This window comes from Colletotrichum siamense (genome assembly GCF_013390195.1).
Source record: "Colletotrichum siamense strain Cg363 chromosome Unknown KSG_Cg363_contig07, whole genome shotgun sequence".
NCBI lineage: Eukaryota > Fungi > Ascomycota > Sordariomycetes > Glomerellales > Glomerellaceae > Colletotrichum > Colletotrichum siamense.
Window position 1 is genome coordinate 196021 of NW_023501020.1, and position 19594 is coordinate 215614.

The 19594-nt window shown below is 49.9% G+C and overlaps 8 protein-coding genes across 8 annotated transcripts; 2 read left to right on the forward strand and 6 right to left on the reverse strand.

Moving 5' to 3' along the window:
• Positions 1–1227: 1227 nt before the first annotated feature.
• On the forward strand, positions 1228–3760 carry priB-0 (Protein priB; the record flags this gene model as incomplete). Its single annotated transcript, XM_036642238.1, has 8 exons — positions 1228–1375; positions 1439–1516; positions 1563–1949; positions 2009–2150; positions 2206–2512; positions 2572–2865; positions 2922–3308; positions 3389–3760. 8 exons carry the CDS (start codon positions 1228–1230, stop codon positions 3758–3760), a joined length of 2115 nt encoding a protein of 704 aa, XP_036491826.1.
• Positions 3761–3918: 158 nt separating this feature from the next.
• CGCS363_v010390 (uncharacterized protein) lies at positions 3919–5643 on the reverse strand (the record flags this gene model as incomplete). The annotated part of the gene is made up of 1 exon (XM_036642239.1): positions 3919–5643. One exon carries the CDS (start codon positions 5641–5643, stop codon positions 3919–3921), a length of 1725 nt encoding a protein of 574 aa, XP_036491387.1.
• A 651-nt stretch (positions 5644–6294) lies between these two features.
• fabG-1 (3-oxoacyl-[acyl-carrier-protein] reductase FabG) lies at positions 6295–7074 on the reverse strand (the record flags this gene model as incomplete). Its single annotated transcript, XM_036642240.1, has 1 exon — positions 6295–7074. One exon carries the CDS (start codon positions 7072–7074, stop codon positions 6295–6297), a length of 780 nt encoding a protein of 259 aa, XP_036491386.1.
• Positions 7075–8073: 999 nt separating this feature from the next.
• Positions 8074–8355, reverse strand: CGCS363_v010392 (uncharacterized protein; the record flags this gene model as incomplete). The annotated part of the gene is made up of 1 exon (XM_036642241.1): positions 8074–8355. One exon carries the CDS (start codon positions 8353–8355, stop codon positions 8074–8076), a length of 282 nt encoding a protein of 93 aa, XP_036491385.1.
• Positions 8356–10191: 1836 nt separating this feature from the next.
• Positions 10192–11421, forward strand: FCK3-0 (putative glycosyl transferase FCK3; the record flags this gene model as incomplete). The annotated part of the gene is made up of 1 exon (XM_036642242.1): positions 10192–11421. The coding sequence occupies one exon, from the start codon at positions 10192–10194 to the stop codon at positions 11419–11421; it is 1230 nt and encodes a 409-aa protein (XP_036491384.1).
• A 48-nt stretch (positions 11422–11469) lies between these two features.
• Positions 11470–12558, reverse strand: CENPVL2 (Centromere protein V-like protein 2; the record flags this gene model as incomplete). The annotated part of the gene is made up of 5 exons (XM_036642243.1): positions 11470–11799; positions 11861–12059; positions 12113–12159; positions 12210–12275; positions 12325–12558. 5 exons carry the CDS (start codon positions 12556–12558, stop codon positions 11470–11472), a joined length of 876 nt encoding a protein of 291 aa, XP_036491649.1.
• Positions 12559–16350: 3792 nt separating this feature from the next.
• On the reverse strand, positions 16351–17181 carry CGCS363_v010395 (uncharacterized protein; the record flags this gene model as incomplete). Its single annotated transcript, XM_036642244.1, has 1 exon — positions 16351–17181. One exon carries the CDS (start codon positions 17179–17181, stop codon positions 16351–16353), a length of 831 nt encoding a protein of 276 aa, XP_036492242.1.
• A 1613-nt stretch (positions 17182–18794) lies between these two features.
• Positions 18795–19295, reverse strand: CGCS363_v010396 (uncharacterized protein; the record flags this gene model as incomplete). The annotated part of the gene is made up of 1 exon (XM_036642245.1): positions 18795–19295. One exon carries the CDS (start codon positions 19293–19295, stop codon positions 18795–18797), a length of 501 nt encoding a protein of 166 aa, XP_036491383.1.
• Positions 19296–19594: the final 299 nt, after the last annotated feature.

Here is a 19594-nt window from a genome sequence, read left to right on the forward strand (position 1 = left end):
CCTGATTTCAATTTCACAGCTTACGCCAGCCTGATGACCCAGCTCTTGCGTCTTGACACCACCAGGGTCGAGCAACGTTGTAGTTGAATCCTCAGCAATCTGTCAGGCATGTCAGAAGTTGGGTCAGATAAACCGAATGCCAATTTGGAGAGCAGAAGGGCAGATGAGGAATCTCTCAAGAGCCTCCAAGAATCCTTGGGCCACATCTCTTAATATTGGAAATGCTCAAAAATTTGGCTGGAGACGGTCTCAAAGTGGTCTTATTAACCCTCTCCATTCCTGTACATAGAGGACAGGATGCCTCAGTTAGCGATCCCTGTCTATCATTAGGCCAACTGAAGTCAACCTCCTCCATGCAAACATGGTCTAAATCCTGTAAGTGGTAGAATGAAGGTGCGAGTTAGATTAAATGGCTGATCAAGAACGCATCCACAAGGCGTAAGCAATCGCGTCGAACCTGCTCCGTTACACTTCCCATTGAGGCACCCGATCTTCTGGAACAAGAGAAAAAAAGGATTATGTTCATTCATGAGGCCTCTGCGTGTCTATTCGAATAATCTGAAACTGATTAGGGATTACAATATTAGCAGAAAGCCTGGTGATTTTGATGATGAGACTGTAAGGTCGCACCCAGTCGGCGTGCGTGGCCTACTTATCTGAGGGGTCCAGCGGAACTCTGCTGCAGCTGATCGCGGATGCGATGACGTTCACAGGGTTCTAGCGCATTGTTTTTAGTGTTGGTCTCTGTGGAAGACTGAATTCAGAGCAACTGGGGTTCAGGGAAAAGCTTCATGCAGGCTTTTGTTTTAGTGCTGGCGCTTACACTGACAGGCCTGTGAGCTCATGAGCCCACCGCGACTTGCTCTCCCTCATCACAGGCATCTTTCTACTAGGTCAACTCAGCTACACGGATGCGAGCACTTGGGCGAAGCAATTACACTTACGTATTTTACTGCCATCTGCTTCTTATGCATGACTGAGTTGTTGCTTGAGGCGTCTAATATGAACGGCGGGGGGCGGCGGGTGCGGGGAATATTCTAAAGCCCGTGACACTAAGTGCTTCGTGCCATCCAAACACTGATTCTGCGAACGCCGCGGCGTTCACAAAATTTGGCATGCAACATCTCTTTCACCATTCATGTCATGAAATCGCAATGACGAATATCCAGCCCGGGCAAGAAGCGCAACAGGGGAAACCACCCCAGCTGCCAAATTCGGATCCAGAGAATGCCTCCACGCAAGATCGTGCTATGGAGCAAATTGCCAGCAGTTACCGGTCCGGCAAATCGGTGGCGGCCGATAATACAGGCCAATACCGCACTGCGTGCTTTAGCTGTCGGGCAGCGAGACAGCGCTGTGATCGGCGGAAGCCCTGGTAGGATGCCTTGCGCATTGATGGCCTACCTATGCCCTATGCCGATGCTGACACGCTCCGCAGTTCGCGATGTACTTCACAGGGACAGACATGCAGTTACCCTCTTCGATCCAATAGAGGCCGTAAAGAAGGCAGTACCAAGTAAGTTCATAACATCTCATCGATTACAAGCCATGCTTACATCCAGCCAGTAAACCAGACAGTCTCGAGAAGCTCTTAGCTCGCATTAACGAAAGCCCTGTGAAGGATCAAGTCATCGCAGCCATTGTCAAGTCTCTGAACAATGGCTCAGACAACTTGTCTCCGCCCTTGACTGATTCGCCTGGCTTCCAAAATCAAGGGCTTGAAGTGTCCATCGACACGACTACCCGCTCGGAGAGCCCTGAGTTACCAGACACTACTCAAGTACCATGCCCGTGCTTCAAACTTGAGAGGGAGAGTCACGTAGTATCCCCCTTACAAATCATGGCAGCGGCTATCGCTGCGGACCTACCGACAACATCACTATGCCCAAGTCACACATCTCGTTCCAAAGATGGAAATGGCTTGGATGAGCGTCTAGTGGAGTATCTTAGTAAGATGCTCTCAAAGCTTCTACCGTTGGATAACTTGCTGATGCTAGTCGACCTGCAGCTCCTCGATCAACTCATCAGAAAGATTGGCACGTGTTGGCATCTCAGTCCAACAATACGACGTTGAAACTGGAGTCGACAGCATGCGATCCCGTAACCGCTCGTCTTGTCGACCAAAGCGATGTCTCGCTCTATTTTGACTTGTACGTGGGTGTTTTACCAATGCTATCACAAGTACTGATTAAAACTCTCATGCAGGTTTTTCAAAATGCGCAACCCACTAGTAGGACTGCTCGATCCTGTCCTCCACACCCCTGAAAGTGTTTACAATGCATCTTTCACTCTGTTTTCTGTCATTTGTGCTCTCGGTTGCGCAATATCAACTCGGCCTCGTGACCGCATACTGTACCCAACGCTTCTCTCTTTAGCTGAGGCGAGCATGATGTGGTCCATTGCTGCATCTGTGAAATCGCTCGAAATCATTCAAGCGATTATCTGCATGAAGTACTGGGCACCATTGCACCAAAGACAGGCAGACGATCCATATTGGCTTCATCTGGGTCATGTACGTTAACCTCGTGTTCTAGTCGGAGTCTTGATCGATTTGAACTGACAGACTACCAGGCGGCACAGCTTGCGAAAGAACTGGGGATCAATCGACCTTCTGCCGTGACTGAACAAGCCAACGCGCTAGCCCCGGATGCAAGCACCGAATTCAAAGAACGAATGATGCGCAACATTGAAAGAACATGGCTGTATGTTTTCATTGCCGACAAGAGTTTTGGTATTGCGACGGGTCGCTCCCTCATTGTCGGTTGGAACGAGTTGCCTCCATGCCCCTGTCAATGGTGGAAAAAGCCCATGACGAACCCATCAGACCGCATGATCAGTGGGCTCATTGAAATAAGAGTTCAGTTGGTAAGCTTTCACTACTTATGCATTCATCCTAGGAGTGACACTAAACATGCAATTAGCTGGAAGCCTTGAAACAGCTAGGGCGAGGTATCAAAACCCCTGAAGCTGTTCTAAGCTGGCACTCAAAAGCCTTCGAAGCCCTGGAGAGCACTCGAAATAAGGCATGCTCAACACATGACCCCCGAATCGCAACCTCTCTGCCCATTTTGGCTTTCTACATGGACCACAGTATCATGGTCCTGAATGCACAGGCAATGAGAGACCTCAAAAACATTGACGAAGAGGTCAGGTGTGCAGAATTTCTAACAGTATCCCGGCGGGCATTCGATGTGGCGCGGCGCGCGTTGGAGCTTGCGCTCTCAGACTCAACGATGCGAGAACTCAGATTAGGATGGCATAACAACCAATTCATTATGGTCGCGCATGCCATGACGGAGATCCTCCATGTAAGTTGGATTCGAAAAGGAGGAGAACGAATAACCTCCCTCCGGCTATTTGAGAACCTATGGCTGATCATGATGCTCAGGCCATCAAGCGCGGAAATCTTCCTCCGGCTGATGTCGTTGATGCTGCGACCAAAGTACGGTCGGTGCCTAGGTATCTGGAAGATATGGCGCAGGAACTACCAGATACATCTGCTGTTCACTTTTATACCGCATTGTCGCGCGTTTTTGCTTCTCAGGTCGAGAAGTTTGTCAACGTCGAAGACCAGAACACGGATCAAGACGCTGGTATTGACACGAATCTGTTTGTGCCAGAATGGCTCAAAGAGGTGAATGGAGGCTCTTTGGATCCTGCTTTGTGGTTTGATGTAGGGTTTCTGAGCGTAGAACAACCAAGCTTTGGCAATGCAGATCTTGGAGGAGTGGAGGACTTGGACAACTTGACTTTCAATTGATTATCTGGCAGACTAGACGGACACTTTGGAGGACGAAATCAAAACATGAAAATGGTAACTTGATTCAAGACATGTTGAGCCGTCCGTGTAGGTATTCTTTCGAGACTGGTTGTTGAAGGCTAGTGTACTCAATTTCCTTCCACTTTTGTAACACCAACCTAACATTTCTCAACCTTGTCGCAACTTTGAGTATAACCATTACCAGACACATCGTCTACCTTTCGACAATAACAAGAGGCGCGCACATTTACATCTGCCAAGTTGACCGCGAGCTTGAGTGGAAGCTCTAGCAGCCGGGCCTCGTCATTCCGACCGAGACGTATCAGACATTCGTGGTACCCATGCAGTGCCCAGATGTTGTTGGGATGTTGGTGGCCGCGAGGAAGTGAGGTAAGGAATCCCAGATCCTCAGCGTACGCCTTAGCCGCCTCTTCGACGTGGCCTTGTTCTAGAGACAAGGCAGCGTAGGCGTGTCGAGTCGGCTGCATCCATCCCCAAGGCTCACTATACTTGAGGTTGTCATCAAGTTGGATCGACTTCCGCAAGTGCTCAAATGCCGGATCAAAGTTTCCTCGGCGGTACTCCAATTCACCTGCAAGCATAGCCTCGCCAACCTTAAGTGTCTCGACACATTGGTTGGGGTAGTCGTATCGCGATGAGGGCACATTGGCATATGCCTTGGCGAAGAGTTTCTGTTCAATCTCGGCCTCTCGTACACGGCCTGTGGCTGCAAATGCCATTCCCTTTGCGTAGTGAAGTGTTGCGGTTGTGACACAGTACAATGTCTGGTTTTCGGGCATCTTCAGATCCAGAATCGCATCCCAAAGACCAAAGCGGATAAGGACATGGGCGCGAACACCAACGAAAGCCTCAAGCCAGTCGGCCATGGGAGGCGACTCAATAGCCAGCAGCTCTTCGGGAAGGGCCTTCTCCATCAGGTCGCAGTTCTCCAGAGCCACCTTCGATTGGCCGGAGAGCATAGCGGCGTAGATGAGCGAGTGATAGTTGTGAGCGTGGTAAAACGTGTACAGATTCATCCTCCCAATCTTCGCAAAGAACTTGTTGTCTGCCACAACAGCTGCAACGTTGGCGGAGACCGCGCTCCGGTAGTCGCCGATCAAGACATCAATGTGGGATGGCATGTGGTTGAAGTGACCACCATCGGGGACCAGATGTCGAAGCTTGTCCGCAGAAGGTACCGCAAGCTCGGGTGTTCGGGACATTTCCACGAGATGAATGTGAAGATGCAGCAGCCCCGGGTGCTCGTCGGCACCCTCTAGGGTAAAGGCATGCTCAAGAGCTGCCATGGCGTCGAGAGTCCGAGCATTAGCACCGGGTTTCCCGCTGTACGGATCCCACATTCCCCATGGTGTCAGGTTCATGAGTGCGTCAGTGTAGAGAACAGCCACGTCAATGTCGTTGCCAAAGCTTTCGTACACAGATTGCATGGCGCTGGCGTATGCGTCGTTCCAGGCGGAGTAACCCTGCTCGTTTGTCGGCTGAGGCTGAAGGTATCGCTGAGCGATCGCGCGGATCAAGGACTGCTCAACGGGGCTTGCTCCGTCAATCCTCTCTAGAGCTTTGCGAGATGCCTTGTACGTTTCGTTGAGTGCAACTTTGAGCTCATTGGGGTCGAACAACCGCCATGCTTTGTTGTAATAGGGTCCCCGAGTGTACGCCAAGCCCCAATAGCCCATGGCACAATCGGGATCTGCAAGAATGACTTTCTCGAAGCATTCTGAGGCCTCGTTGTTGTTAAACCCATAGGCCCAGATAAGTCCTCGATTGAACCATCGTTGAGCCTCCAAGCTCTTAGTCGTGATAGGACGATGGTACTTTCCAAGATTGAAGTATCCGTCGTCTTTGAGCATGGCTGCTGTCATTTTCGCAAGCGTGGTACTGCTGAGAGTAGATGAAGAAGTATGAAGTTTGAAAAGAGAACGAAGTATGATGTACGACTCAATATGCACTTGGACCTCTCAATGTTGCAAGATGGATGGACTAAGGAATTCGAAAAAGATTAGAACTCTTTAAATGCAGTAATGAGTTGACCAGACCACAATTTAGATTAGTCGGCTACACTTTTGGTTTGTAAGTTGAGTGCGGCGTCTAAACAAGTTGCCGCAAAAGCTTGTGCGCATGGACTCATGCAGACAAAAGTTCTCAGTGAACGGGTGAATATATTTAATTAGGTACTTATCGATCATATAGAAATTCTCATGGAGTTAACCTGGTTTCGGGGATCATTTGACTAGGTGTACAATGTCTGCATTTGGGAAATTGCTTCAGCTGTTCACCACGAATAACTTCAAAATCAATTCAACATCTTTGCTTTTCGTCTTTCATTGTATTGTATCTGGGCAAACCATTGTTATTCAACATGTGGTTTCTAGATTACACAGCCTATCCGCGATTGCATCTCGGACGGGTTATTAGTCCCGCTGCTAGATTCGGGCTCCTTATTATCAACTTCCTCACCGTCCACAGTAACACCAGCTTCGCGCAAGCTACCACTCGCGCCGGTCACGTCTGAACTAGGCAGCAAGACCGCCGTCGACCATCAAGATCTGGCCAGTGATAAAGGATGCCTTCGATGAGGCCAGGAAAGCCACTGCCTCGGCGATTTCGGCAGCCTCTCCCCAGCGCTTAAGCGGCGTCACCGCAGTGGCGCCCTCCAGCAGCGCTCGCGTCGGCGTCTCCATCATCGGCAGCACCATACCGGCGTTGATAACGCCGGGTCCCACGGCATTGGCCCGAATGCCGTGATCAGCTTCCTCGGTGGCGAGTTGGCGCACCATCATGGCCACCGCCGCCTTGGGCGTGGCCGAGAGCGCATCGCACGGCACGGTGCGATTCACTGCGCTGGTGATCAGGGCGACGAACGAGCCACCCTTTGCCTCTCGCAGTACTGGAACGCCGGCCTTGGCGATGTTGTAGAAGCCATAGACGTCGGTCTCGATGACGCCGCGGAAGGACTCCTCCTTGAACTCCGCCAGCGGGCCCGTATCGAACACTAGGCCGCCGGCGGACACTACCGTGTGCACGCGCTTGTATGTGTCCACAGCATGCTTGAAAACGGCCTCGACCGCCTTGAGGTCGGTAACATCGCAGGCTATCGCGCTCGCCTGGCGCCCGAGCTTGCGTAGCTCCTCGACCAGGGACTCGGCTTCGGCGCGGCGCGACCGGTAGGTGACGACAACGTTGGAACCGCGCTCCGCAATCAGGCCAGCGCTCGCGCGGCCGAGGCCGCCCGAGCCGCCGAAGACGACGGCACAGCCTTCGCCAAATTCGGGTTGGGTGACGCCAAAAGTCATTTTATGTTCTCCTCGATGGTTTTTCGGCGTTAGGTAGTTACGTAGATCGAGTGGTTGTTGAGTGGTGTGGATAGGGTCTTAAGGGACGGAATGCTCTTGATTTCATTCAGTATAAATACTTGAACAATCAAAGAAGTGTGTCCAGACCTACACAACTCCATATGACTGACTCATGCCCCATTGATGCCATTGAAGGTATCGTTGGAACTCATGGATACCAGAATCCGCACCACCCCTGCTTTTTCCTCCGATTCGTAGAAGAAAGGGACTTTCGTCGAATATTGAGGGTCAAATGAGAGCCCGACGAGGATAAATCTGGCGATTGACAGGGCTCTTGCCAATCGGCCCCGGTAGTTGAGCGGATTCTGATATTCGTAAGTTCCTACATTAGCTCGTTTTCAATCATTCGACAACACGTGTACTACGTTACCCCATCAAGTCCCTAGAATGCGCACCGCATTTGCGGGACTGGGAATACCACGGCTGAGCTCGCTTGATACGGGAGGCTTACCCGGTGGATGCAGGGCGATAATTGGCTAGATTATTCGACCTCACATTCAGTATTCGATTGAGACGGCTCAGACGGATCGGCTGGTTGGAGCTCAGCTGGCTGTACCTGAACTGTCACATTCTTCTTCTAAGCCGGAAGCTGTAATAGGGACTGCGTGCATGAAGGTGAAGAACAAAGAAAACAACGCAAATAATATTGTGGTCAAACTTTGGTCTCTATATATATAGTGCAAGTCGGATATCTTTCCTAAGCTATGGAGGCGATCCATCGATAGGGATCGTAACCGTCGACTGCAGACACGTGGGGAATCACGTGTCTGGGATTCTGTCTTTACAAGAAAGACTGTGATATGAACGACACGGTGGCGAAAATTGCTCGTGATACAAGCTTGACGGTGAGCTTATGCTGTTGACGTCGAGAGTGTCCCGGATTTTGGGCGCCGATAGCACTGTCGACGATATTCCTTCTTGTTACAAGGTCCAGAACGCTTAGGATGGGGTACAGGGTCCAGCGTTGCGGAGAGAGGCTCCATTCGCCAGGTTGCCAGCTGCCAGCCCGGCACCGCAACTGCTGTTAACCTTGACGGCGTAATTGATAACTCCTTTAGGGGCCGTGGCGTCTCTCATGGATCGAACACCATCGTGGGGAATGCAGACGCTGTCGACAACTTGTTGATTGATGTTCAAAAGTTCAATCTGACATCCCGTGTCCTGAGCCATTGTAACGCCGGCAAAGCACGCCGATAGGATGACAAGCTCTGTGACTCTCATTCTGTAATATGAAGAAGAGGTGTTATGAAGTGTTTGAGGATAATCGATGTGTTTTTTGAAGAGGCAGCGGAAGCGATGGCAGGATTGGAAGGAATGACGAGGAAGAAGAACATCTTGAATATACAGCAATTCTTTGGCGGCTCAGGTGTATTGGATGAGGTCCACAGTCTCTACAACATGACTCAGTGGTATTTAGAAACTGCCTCAATATCAGGAGACTTGACCCTAGAACCTGTCGGGGATGGATACGGACCTCTCCTTTCCTGAGGTGCATGGGACAAGAATGCTTGACACACTTGTGGCTTAGATTATGTGCGTGAAGCAAACTTACTTCAGAGCTAATGAACATCATCTTCATAGCTAAGATAGCCTTGAACTTCAGGATTCCAGTCAACGAATCCAGTCGACACTCCCCATCGACTTCCATACGACGCTCGAAAAGGAAGAGGTTCACCATCGTAGTGGAGGTGTATGGTTCATTGAAAAGCAATTGCAACTGCCGAAATAGGTCATGCCAATCTTACCGTCCTAGATAACACAGATGTTTATTTCTTTTCCAGGGCCTGTTCTCTCTTCACTCTATGGGTCTTCGAAGAAGTCTAGGCTGTATCGATATTGTCTCGAAAGAGTTTGTAGGAAGCCCGAGTCAGGCAAGGTTTAGCTAAAGAGAGCTGCTAAACCGGAGGAAATAGTACGTGTACTAAATACTGCCATTTCAGAGATGATTTTCAAGCCTTCGACCGGCTATATCGCAAGTTCAAAGCACGTTCAGTCAGGTTGTCCCAGGAAAATATGCCATATCAGGTAAATTATCCGGCGTTAATATAGTTCAAAACCTAAAGTCGACGAAGCCGACGACGGCTGGATTACTCCGCGAGGTAAAATTGCCATTTTCGATCCATTTTCGGGTTGCTCCAGCATTCCCGCGGGATACAAAAGCAACTTTCACTGAAATAGGGGCTTCTAGGATTAATTGGGTTTCACAACGAGATTGGTCAACGCTTGTATGATGCCACCGAACACGGCGCTAGTTCAGCCGCCAGGGAGTAAAGCAGAGGCATTTTTGAATACTTCACGCGTCACACGGACTTCTCAAGCTTACTTCAGAAGGCGCGACCGTGATGATAAGCAGCCGATGACCAAGAAACTGTAGCGCCAGTCGGAAATCCGGAGCAGAGAAGAGTTTGGTCTATGTCTTCAAGATCACTCTCGAGAGGGTAAATAGCGAGCTCAGTGCATTTGCTCGTTTCAGACATCGTGGAGCCTGACTGGCTGAATCGATGGATGACAAGGAACCAGGGTGTGAGGTTGGCTGCGCGGTATTCCCAACCGAACCGTCAGAGCAGACGATGCGGACAAGGCATGAAAGGGCGAGTGATTGTTAGAGTCGCTCAATAAGAGCGAATAGATTCTTCGTGATCTGAGTAGTGCCTAACCACAAGTAGGAGTTTGCGATACCAACATGCGTTCTTAGTGGGGAGACGGTGCATGATGCGCGATGATTCATCGCGCGCCAAGCCAGATGCGGAAGGAGATCTCACGGGAACCTCTCGCGGCTGGCTATGGTGCTGGTTGCGTGCTGGTTGCACAACTTGCATCTTCCGCCTACAAATACACATGAACAGCTCTGTATGCCTTCGAATGAAAATTAAACCACCTTGCTTTTCATTCTCTCAACAGGTCACAGACACGGCCCATACTTTGGCTCTGCTGATTCTCGGTTCTCCTGTACCATCTCCATATTTGCCAGACAAATCGCGCTAGCACCGATTACATCGCCGTCAAAGTATCGAGTAATATACCTACTCTTGGAATTACTTCAAATTGTGCGACATAATGACCGTCGATAACGGCACCAATCAAACTTGCGACCCGCCATATCCCATCCCCAAGGGTCTTCGCATAATCCCACTGGACCAGCTCGATCTTCGGTCAGACGCTGAAGTGGACGCGATCATCAAGTCAGCCCCGCCAGTCACATCCACAAAGAATCTCTGGTTCTTTTGGAACTCAGGCTACGACGATTTACATCCATACGCGAAGCGTAATGTTCGCACCTGGCACCGTCGGTTCTCCAGGCAGGGTTGGACAATGCGAGTTGTGGACCTCGAGCCTGAGTCATCTGGATATATCGGGAACTGGATCGACATAAGAAACCCAAAGAACGTGCCCATGGCGTTCACTAATGGCGTCCTGGACGGGGAGTTTGCCACCCAACACTACTCCGATCTCGTTCGCTTTCCCCTACTGCTCAAGTACGGCGGTATCTACACGGACGTGGGGTTCATGCAGATTGGCGACCTTGATAAATTATGGGAAGAAACTATCGCCAACCCACACAGTCCGTTTGAAGTATTGTCTTACAATGCCGGTGGTCCCCGAGACTACAGCCTCCTAAACTACTTCATGGGAAGTCTTCCCGGAAACAAGTTCTGGCAAGCATGTCATGATCTTCTCTTGAAATTGTGGGAGGGGAAAACGAATACGGAGGGTCTACACAGTCATCCACTCCTCAAAGGGCTGCCCTTAATGGGAGAATCGTTCAGCAAATCGGGAGACACGAGTTTGAGCGAAAGATTGACAGACTACATCATCCAAGGACAAGCGATTACGATGGTTATGAGTACAGTCGACGAAGAGAGAGGTTGGAACGGCCCCGCATATGTCACGGAGAAAATATTTGCGCCGGATTACATGGTTGGGAGTCAGTTGATCAATGAGTATACGAACTGGAATGGAGTACAGGCTTTCAACCTCATGAGCCTGAAGGTGGCGCGGCTTGGAGAGCCGGAGTTGGACGATCAACAACTGGCACGGGAAATCGTGGAAGGTTGTTTTACGAGAAGCTTTGGCTTCAAACTAGCACACGGCTTGATTGTTCAAGTACTCGGACCTACGTTGGGAAGCTTGTGGAGGAAACATGAAGGCAGCGATGCGGTGGAAGGAACGTACGCCCACTGGTTGAGGTATGGCATGGAGAGATGGTGCCCAGACCATTTGCCGCAAAGGGAATATTACGAGTTACTGGAACCTGTAAAGTTTGGTCCATTATTGAGAGAGGAATAGACTATTCTAGTATCTAGATAATCGCAATGCTCGCATTTACGATCAATATCACGGATGAGAATATGGGGGCTGATGGATGTTCTTCCCATCAAACTTGACAGACATCTGGTGAAGGAGTTCAAGGTCGATGTCTTCCAGAACTCGAGCATTAACTGGCGTTCCCCCCTTGGACTTTTCATGCCAAAACTTTGCATTTTCAGGCAAGTCATCATGCTCTTCCTTCGACAGGATGTTGTGGTTGTTTGTGAGGAAGACTCCACAAGTTTTGCAAAACGATTTCCAGAGAATATTGTGGCTGAACTTGTATCGCCCAATGTCTTTTTCGTCTCCTACCAAGTCAACGTCTTCGTCATTGGGGTATACCCAGACATAACCGTTCTTCGATCGAGTGAGCAAGCTACATGTACCAAAACAAATTCATTTGCGATGTGAAACTTACCATCTCGCAAACTCTGCAGTTGCATTCTAACACAAGTCCTTCGTAGGCTCTATCCAGAGGGGTGCTACGCAGGCGAAGTGTCAAGGCTCCGCAATGGCAGCCTCCTGTGTAAATATTTGGGCTGTCCAGAGGAGGAGAAGTTTCGGCAGTTTTCAAGATAGAGCGTTGTTGAGAAGAGCTATGCCCAACATAATCAACCCTATCAAAAGTTATTATAAGGAAACTGTTGATTTCGAGGGACTCTTTTCGTACTGTTCCAGCTTCAAATTCTTGACATCAAGGGCTTGAAATGTCCGAGCCTATACAGTCAGATGTCGGAGGTCACCTCGTAGAAGGTACCACTACTTACATTAAAGGCTATCTGTGTATCAGACGAACTGGTCGCCATCACAGAAGTAGCGCAAATACCGCAGAACTGTGAGGTGAGATCGTGTTTGCCGCGGGGGATCATCGCAAACTCTTACCTTGTAAGTGGTATCTTCCGCACCGATGGTGTAGCTCGTCAGAGACCTCTCGTCCCCTTTGACAAAGGTGACCTCACTCCTGCTGGCAGACAACCATAGGTTTGCCTTTTTGACACATAAGTCGCAACCGCACTGTGTGGCTTTCCCGGGTTTTGGAAAGTAGACGACGTACACAACCGCAGTACAGTGGCAGTTGCCACGCAATTTTCGCGCGGGTTCGTGGGGTTCGGTCATGCTGTAAATGAAGGTGAGATGAAGATAGGTAGCTGGAGGGCTTCCGCAGAAGATTTGGTACAACTTTTAAATCAGGCCCATCGGGCTTCATAATGATATCGGACCCGGAATGGAGTTGCTCTTCCGTAGGCTTGAAGATATTTGTTGAGCTGCGGATCCTACGGCCCGCCCACCAAATATGCTGCTCGGTTTCGGTTTCTTTAGTGTTTGTATTGGATGCCAGCTGGATTACCGCGCGCCGTTGTTGGCTCGTGCATTCTAATACTGCATGGTATTGTTGGGCCATACTAAGCGTGTATGGAAAGGAGAGCCCCTCAACTCTGCGGCAACAGCGAAGAATCCCATGCCGAGAACTTGTGACACTGACCTTCATAAAATGAGATTATGCGGCCAGTGACAGTTACGTCCTCCACAGCACAAGTTTTGAGACAGAAGCACCAGTATTATCCGCTAGTAAAAGTCCGGTTTTTCTTGCAGCCATCTAGATTGTTCAGTGACACCGACCAGGTGCATCCTCAGATTACCGTTGAAAGTAATAAACTTTTAGAGAGGCGTGACGGGATTGTTCTACTCCGCTACAGCGGTGGAGATTGCACAAAGCTGATTTCCCGCGCGCTTACACTCCGTTGCGTTGACAGCGTCCGCCCCCCCTTTTTGCCGAAATTACGCACGCATAATCCCTGTATATACATGAAAATTTGCCCAACGCCACGTAGATATTCGTAGTACGGCAATTGACCTATTCTGATGGCTTCAATTGATCTATTTCTATTGAATCTCATTATCTGAGGGCATCGTGATGCCTCCTAAACGCCGCCGCGCGGCTCGGCAGGCGGATGATGACCCTTCTGGGCATCGTCCGTCACCCATCGCCAACGGTACGCGGAAACAACGACGTATACAACAACTGGCACAGGACGCCGCCAGAGATCCTCCTCAACGCTCTGCCTCGCCGTCGATCAGGATCGTTACGCCCGCCGAGAGGGCTCGCCGGGCTGCCGCCGCCGAAGAGGCCGCCGAGGAGGCCGCCGAGGAGGTTATCGTCGCCGAGGCTGGACCCGAGACTAATGATTTGGTGGCGGCTGAGTCTACATCGCGAAGAAAGCGTGTACTTATAGCCCCTCCGTCATCACGAAGAGCTCCAAAAGCGTCCTCTCGCCAAAAAGCAACGACAACGCAGAGGAAGCGAAAGAAGGATCCGCCGCATACGATCCGGCTCCGAAGTACTCTGCCTTCGTCGATGCCACCGTTTCGACCAGACTCGACCCCAGTTAACCCAACCCCTCGTCAAACCACTCGATTTGCGGACGATACGCCTACGGCCCCTCGCCATAGCGCTGATGATACGTTTATGTCGTTCCACGATGTATTTGAAGAGGAGGACGATATGGGTAACGAGGAACCAACTCTGCTACAAATCCAGGTTACCCGTGGCCCAGCGCTCAAGGGTAACGGTTTACCTGTTCTCGATCTAACCATCGAGAGCATCGCGTATAACAGATTCAGTATTGCTCCTGTATTAGATGCGAATAGTAGAGACTGGGAGGCAGACAGCGGCGCCCAACTTGAGGCAGAAGTGGCTCACTCGTATATTGTGAAGAAGGCCAATATCGCTGTTGTCGTTGCTTGGAGGAAGCCCACCAACGCATCTAAACCAACACCAATCTTCACTCGGGTCTATCCGTCTACTGGAGGGGTCACTTGGCCAAGTATTCCATGGGTTGATATTGTCCCCTCTCTTGAACAAGCTGAAGAGAGGGGTGAAGTCCACCTCACCGTCAAGTGGCAATACAGCGCCGTACCAATCTCTGGTGGTATAGTGACTGGCGTACGAACGCCTCGAAAAGGTGGCCGAGCAGGCGTTTCAGCCGGCATGCAAGAGGCGATCGATCGTGAGGCTAACGATCCTGCAAACGTCGAGCGTCGGAAGGAGGGTATGCACAGACAACTTCTCCGTACGCACATCTGCCCAGAGTACCAGAGATGTAAGAATAGTTCGGGCGACGAGAAGTTCAACTGGTGCTATATACTAGGCCAGAAGCACTACAAGATCAAATCTCACCATATAGAGAAGTGGGCGAAGGCTATTATGACTGGACAGGCTGGCGTTGACAATATGGAACCACCTAAAGAACTGCTTGGTGAGATTCTTCACGACCAGTTTATAGAGGATCAGAAACGCCAGGGCAAGAGAAGTAAGAATATCGTGGAGGTTGATGATAACCAGGAGACGACAGTGATGACGGAAGAGAAGGCTGAAAATGCCGCACTTCCATCATCAGGGTCAAGATCTGGCCTAACCAACGCCAACAGCAACGCCATCGTCAATATATACGGCAACGCGGGGGCGCCAGATCGTCATCTTCAATATCCTAACCCATACGTACAGCTGCCGCCGCCGGCGCCGCCGCCGCCGGCATATTGGCCATATGCGAACATCTCACAGTATTCGTTGCCAACTCTTCCGCCATTGAACCTTCCAAGCACTCGTCAACCAAGTATCGCACTCCCGATTCGTTCGTCCTCGCCAGTGGTACCGGATTCGCCTCGAAAAGCTCTAGATCAAGTGGCCAGCTTCATCAAGTGGTTTATATCCGTCCGCGGCAAGCGATATAACGTCGACGAAGGGTTCAGAAAGAAGCTACAGAAACTGCGATCAGTAGACAGTAGCTTGCGGGCAATTCGCAAGTTACCAGATATTTGGTTTACTGAACAGGGTTTTACTCAAGATCTTACCGAAGATGTCAGGAACTCGATCAAATCCTTCATAGACAACAGCGCCTACTACGGAGGGCAGTCTGACGCCCTCTCCGACGTGGTATCTCACTCTGAACTTCATTCAAACCATCGAGAGTCAGAAGGAGATGTTTATACAAGAATATACGCTGGATTGCCAGGAGGGACGGCGGCGGCGCCAGTTGAAAACTCTGCGGCGCTAGTTTCAGGCGAGTTGGGGTCATCCCGACATATCGACGCCCTAGTGCCACGTCAATCCATCGAGCAAGAGATCCGTGGTACGCCAGTTGAAGTTGGTCGACGTGGTGAGTGTATATAGAGCTGTTTACTGTCGAATATGGCTAACTTTGTAGGCGTTTCGGAACTCTTTGGTTTCGTTTCGTCACCACTGCTGTCAGCGTCGCAGATGCTGCCCACGCAGTTACAGATCGAACAAGACGAAATCGAGCAAGGCGATGAGGACAATCAGATTGAAATCTCGAGTGATACGTCGTCAACAGAGACGTATTACTCGGAGGAGGATAACGAAGAAGAGTGATACAGCAAGAGTGGTGTGAAGTTTGACTGTATGCGCGATTTTTTTGCATGACGTGTTCAACCACGGAAAAGTCTACCCATAGCCGTAGATTCAACACTGCCGCTCTATACGTATAAAAGCAATAGAATTACTGTTATTTTGGATCTGCAAACAATACACTTCGGTCCATCCCGATACTGGTTAGGGGCAGTTGAAGTCTCTGACTATGGTTGAAGTCTCTGATCGTGATGACGTGTCATCATCACAAATCATCGTCACAAGCATCAACAACGCGTTTCAGCCGTTATACAGGCAAAATTGATATGTATACGTAGCTACCGACGAAAACAATGGACGACGGTATATTTTTTGTGTTCTGGTGCGCTTGTGGCTAACCTTTTGGCAATCTTGTTGGCTACAATCATGGATTTGATGATTGACCATCATATGACGACACGATTAAGATCTATTGCGCGCGAACGCACGATGAAAATTTGGATTGCTTGCTGATGTTCAATATTGGCAGCAAATCCTCCCTTTTATAGTTCGATATCGTCAAATATATGCTCTGTCCCATCAAAGTTGACGAACGAATGGCGGAAATGGCCCTCGATCTGGGGTAGACGATACCCAATCTCCATAGCGCAGTCACGTAGATATTCCATGAAATCCCGAGTGTCATTCTCATCGTTGTTCCACTTCGAATACGTCTTCCTGATGTATCGCTTTAGATCGCCGAAGTACTCTTCGATGGGGTTGAAGTCTGGTGAATACGGAGGCAGAAACTCGAGATGGACACCTGATACCCGGCATAAACCCTCGATTTCAGGTATACGATGGCAGGAGAGGTTATCCATAACGATGACAGAGTTTGGCTCTGGAAAACGCCCACATTTCGGGATAAGGCACTCCTGTAGCCAACGAAAGAACCCATCGCCGTCAGTCGTACCATAATACGTAGTCAAGTGTAGGATACCGCTCAACGTGAGGGCTGGCAGGATCTGTACGCGAGAGTTCTGAAACCGATCAATCTCTGCAGTTCGAAACGCAGCAAGCCCTTTCGGCGCCCATCCAGTCCTCCGTATCCCAGTATCCTTATTGACGCCGGATTCGTCGACGAATACCAGCTGGTCGGGGCGATATCGTCGTATACGGTACAAGTACTCGTATCGTAGTTCGTCACTTCGCTGAGCAGCAATAATCTTGGACTTCTTGTTCGTCCAGCCAGCTGAGTTTAACTGTCGACTGATTGCAGAACGACTGATCTGGATCTCGAAGGCTTCAAATAGGAAATCTTGCATCTCTTCAAGAGATAGATCGCTGCGGTACTGCAGTAGTTCAAGAAGCTCTGTACGATGCCATATTTCCATCTTTTGTCGACTCTGGCGGCACCTCTTATATCTCTGCACTTCGCCAGTGATATTACGTCGTGATCTATGTCGTCGAATCGTTCGTTCGGTACAGCCAACGATACTTGCCAGCTCGTGGGTCTTTTGGTCTTCGAATGGCAGTATCATCGCGATCGTCGATAGCTGTAGATTCGATATTCTGGGCGCCATTGTATCGTCGTCGTCGCCCGGCGTCTTTCTCGATGTATCTGATATAATAAACCACGGACATGTACTGACCAGCGGCAAACTGTAAGTAACAGGGCACAATCTATACAGCAGTAGACTCTTGCTCAATATCGTGAACAAGCTGAGCTATCAGGAGAGTCATTAATCCTGTTGACTGCCAAAGCATTTGCTCTGAAGAACCGTATCAAGCCCCTTGGTATGCTTATATATTACTCAGAGCCATACAAACCGTATGCTGAGTAGATATATAAAGTCATACAGCAGGTCTCTTCTTCTGTTCCTCAGCAAATGTCATCTTGATCTCTCATGACGAAAATAGACCTTTTGTTGGTCGAATGGTATGGGGATGAGGTGACTAGCTGGGTTGGCAATGCCTCGATGGGTAGATTGACTGCTACGGAAGCATGAAATACACACCTTATGTCTCTATCGTGTAGTTATACGTTTGAATACTACTGGGACTATAGTGATTGACGGCAATTGAGGTGTTGGTGATGACTTTGACGCGTTTTGCGTGCGATGCAGAGAAATGCGCGTCACAGCGTAAAATTGGCTTTTTTTCATGTTTTTGCATAAGCGGGGAAAAAAAAGGGGGGCGGACGCTGTCAACGCAACGGAGTGTATGACTCAGAAAAAGCCGGTGCCTTGATCAATGGGTCAAGGACGTTGACTAATTTTGTTGAACTGCCAGCAAGACCAATCAGGCATTATGATAGCTTAAATCATTATTAAGCCCAGCTATTATACATATATCCCCGGCATACCATCATACTCTCTTGCTTCGTTGCGTCCTAGAGCATATCGGGTAAGTACGATATGGGCTTAGAAGAGCATGGATTGGTCCAAGAAGAATCTATGATGTGCAGTATTCCGTAAGGAGAGTGTTTGAAGCCAGGAAACTCGAAATGTCAGATTGGAGAACGCAATATGGGCTTCGTACACATGAGGAGATGGAATGCTGAGGAGCCCAGGGTTCACAATATTTGGCTAACCGGCCGGTTCTGACTAAGTTGGGTCCTTCTTGACCCTTCGCTTTGCCCGAGCAGCCGCACGATGGGATCAAATGCACGTCTTTCCTGTGCTACGGATACTTGCTCTCATAGGTGCTCTCTAAATCATGATCTATTGTGTTCTGAGATCAGTGTTTGACCGATGCTTTATATCTAGTCTGTTCCACACAACAACGACTCGCTCTGAAGAGAAAACGGAAGTCTAGAATGAGACTGATAAGTGTGTAGTGTAACCAGTCTGGAGGAGACGAACAAAAGTTGCCTATGCCAGGACGCTGCACCGAGGGGACTGGGAATGACACTGTGAGGCTCGAGTCCGCTCCATATTCCTGCCCAGTGTCCGCCTTCTCCGACTCTCTCGTACTGGATTTCGAGCTCTCAACGAGGGGGCGAATGCTAGATCAATGCAAAAGCTGCAGCAAGACCAGCAACCGCGACACCCCACATAGGCTTCATCAGGCTTGCAGAGCTTCCGATCAAATCGTATCCTTCCACCGCGTACTTCTCGCTTGGTTCAAGAGTGGAAGCAGATGTTGAACTGGGCGCATGTCGCTTGATCAAGAAGTAGAACACCTTGTCAGAAGAGAGCGTGTTCTGGTTCTTCGTAAATGATTCCACCTCCGAGGCCGGATTCCAGTTGTAGCCGTATGTCCCGTCGCCCGTAGTCGTGAAATTCTCTTCAATGGCAAATCCGAAATTCCCTCCCCCATTTGAAAATTGGCCGTACCACCAGAGATCGACTTCCGTCCATTCAGCGTTCCCCTCGTTATTGAGCGTCCATTCGATGGTGATTGGTGCGGAGAGGTTGAGCTTGCGGTCGGTGTCGGGCGCTATGAATTCCAGGGCGTTGATGAGTCGCGCTGCCCCGATGAGCGCTGCAAGTGTAGGCGTATGCATAGTTGCTGTGTTGGAAAAGTGAGTGTCGGCTTTGCTTGATTCGGTTGATTGGTGCGCGTTCAGTGGCGTTATGTGCCACGAGACGGTGAGGAAAACAGCTCTTGACCGCAGTAGCTGGAGAGCTGTCGGGGTAATAAATACTTCAATTGCCTCAAGCTGAATTGGGCGACAGACCGTGGCATACTGGGGTTAATACAGGGGCTTGTGTTGGGCCAAGCAAGTTGAGCGCGTGACCGCTCACAGTAATACATGGGTCAAGGGCGGTTTCCCTCATGTTTGCTGCTGTTGGTTCTAATGTT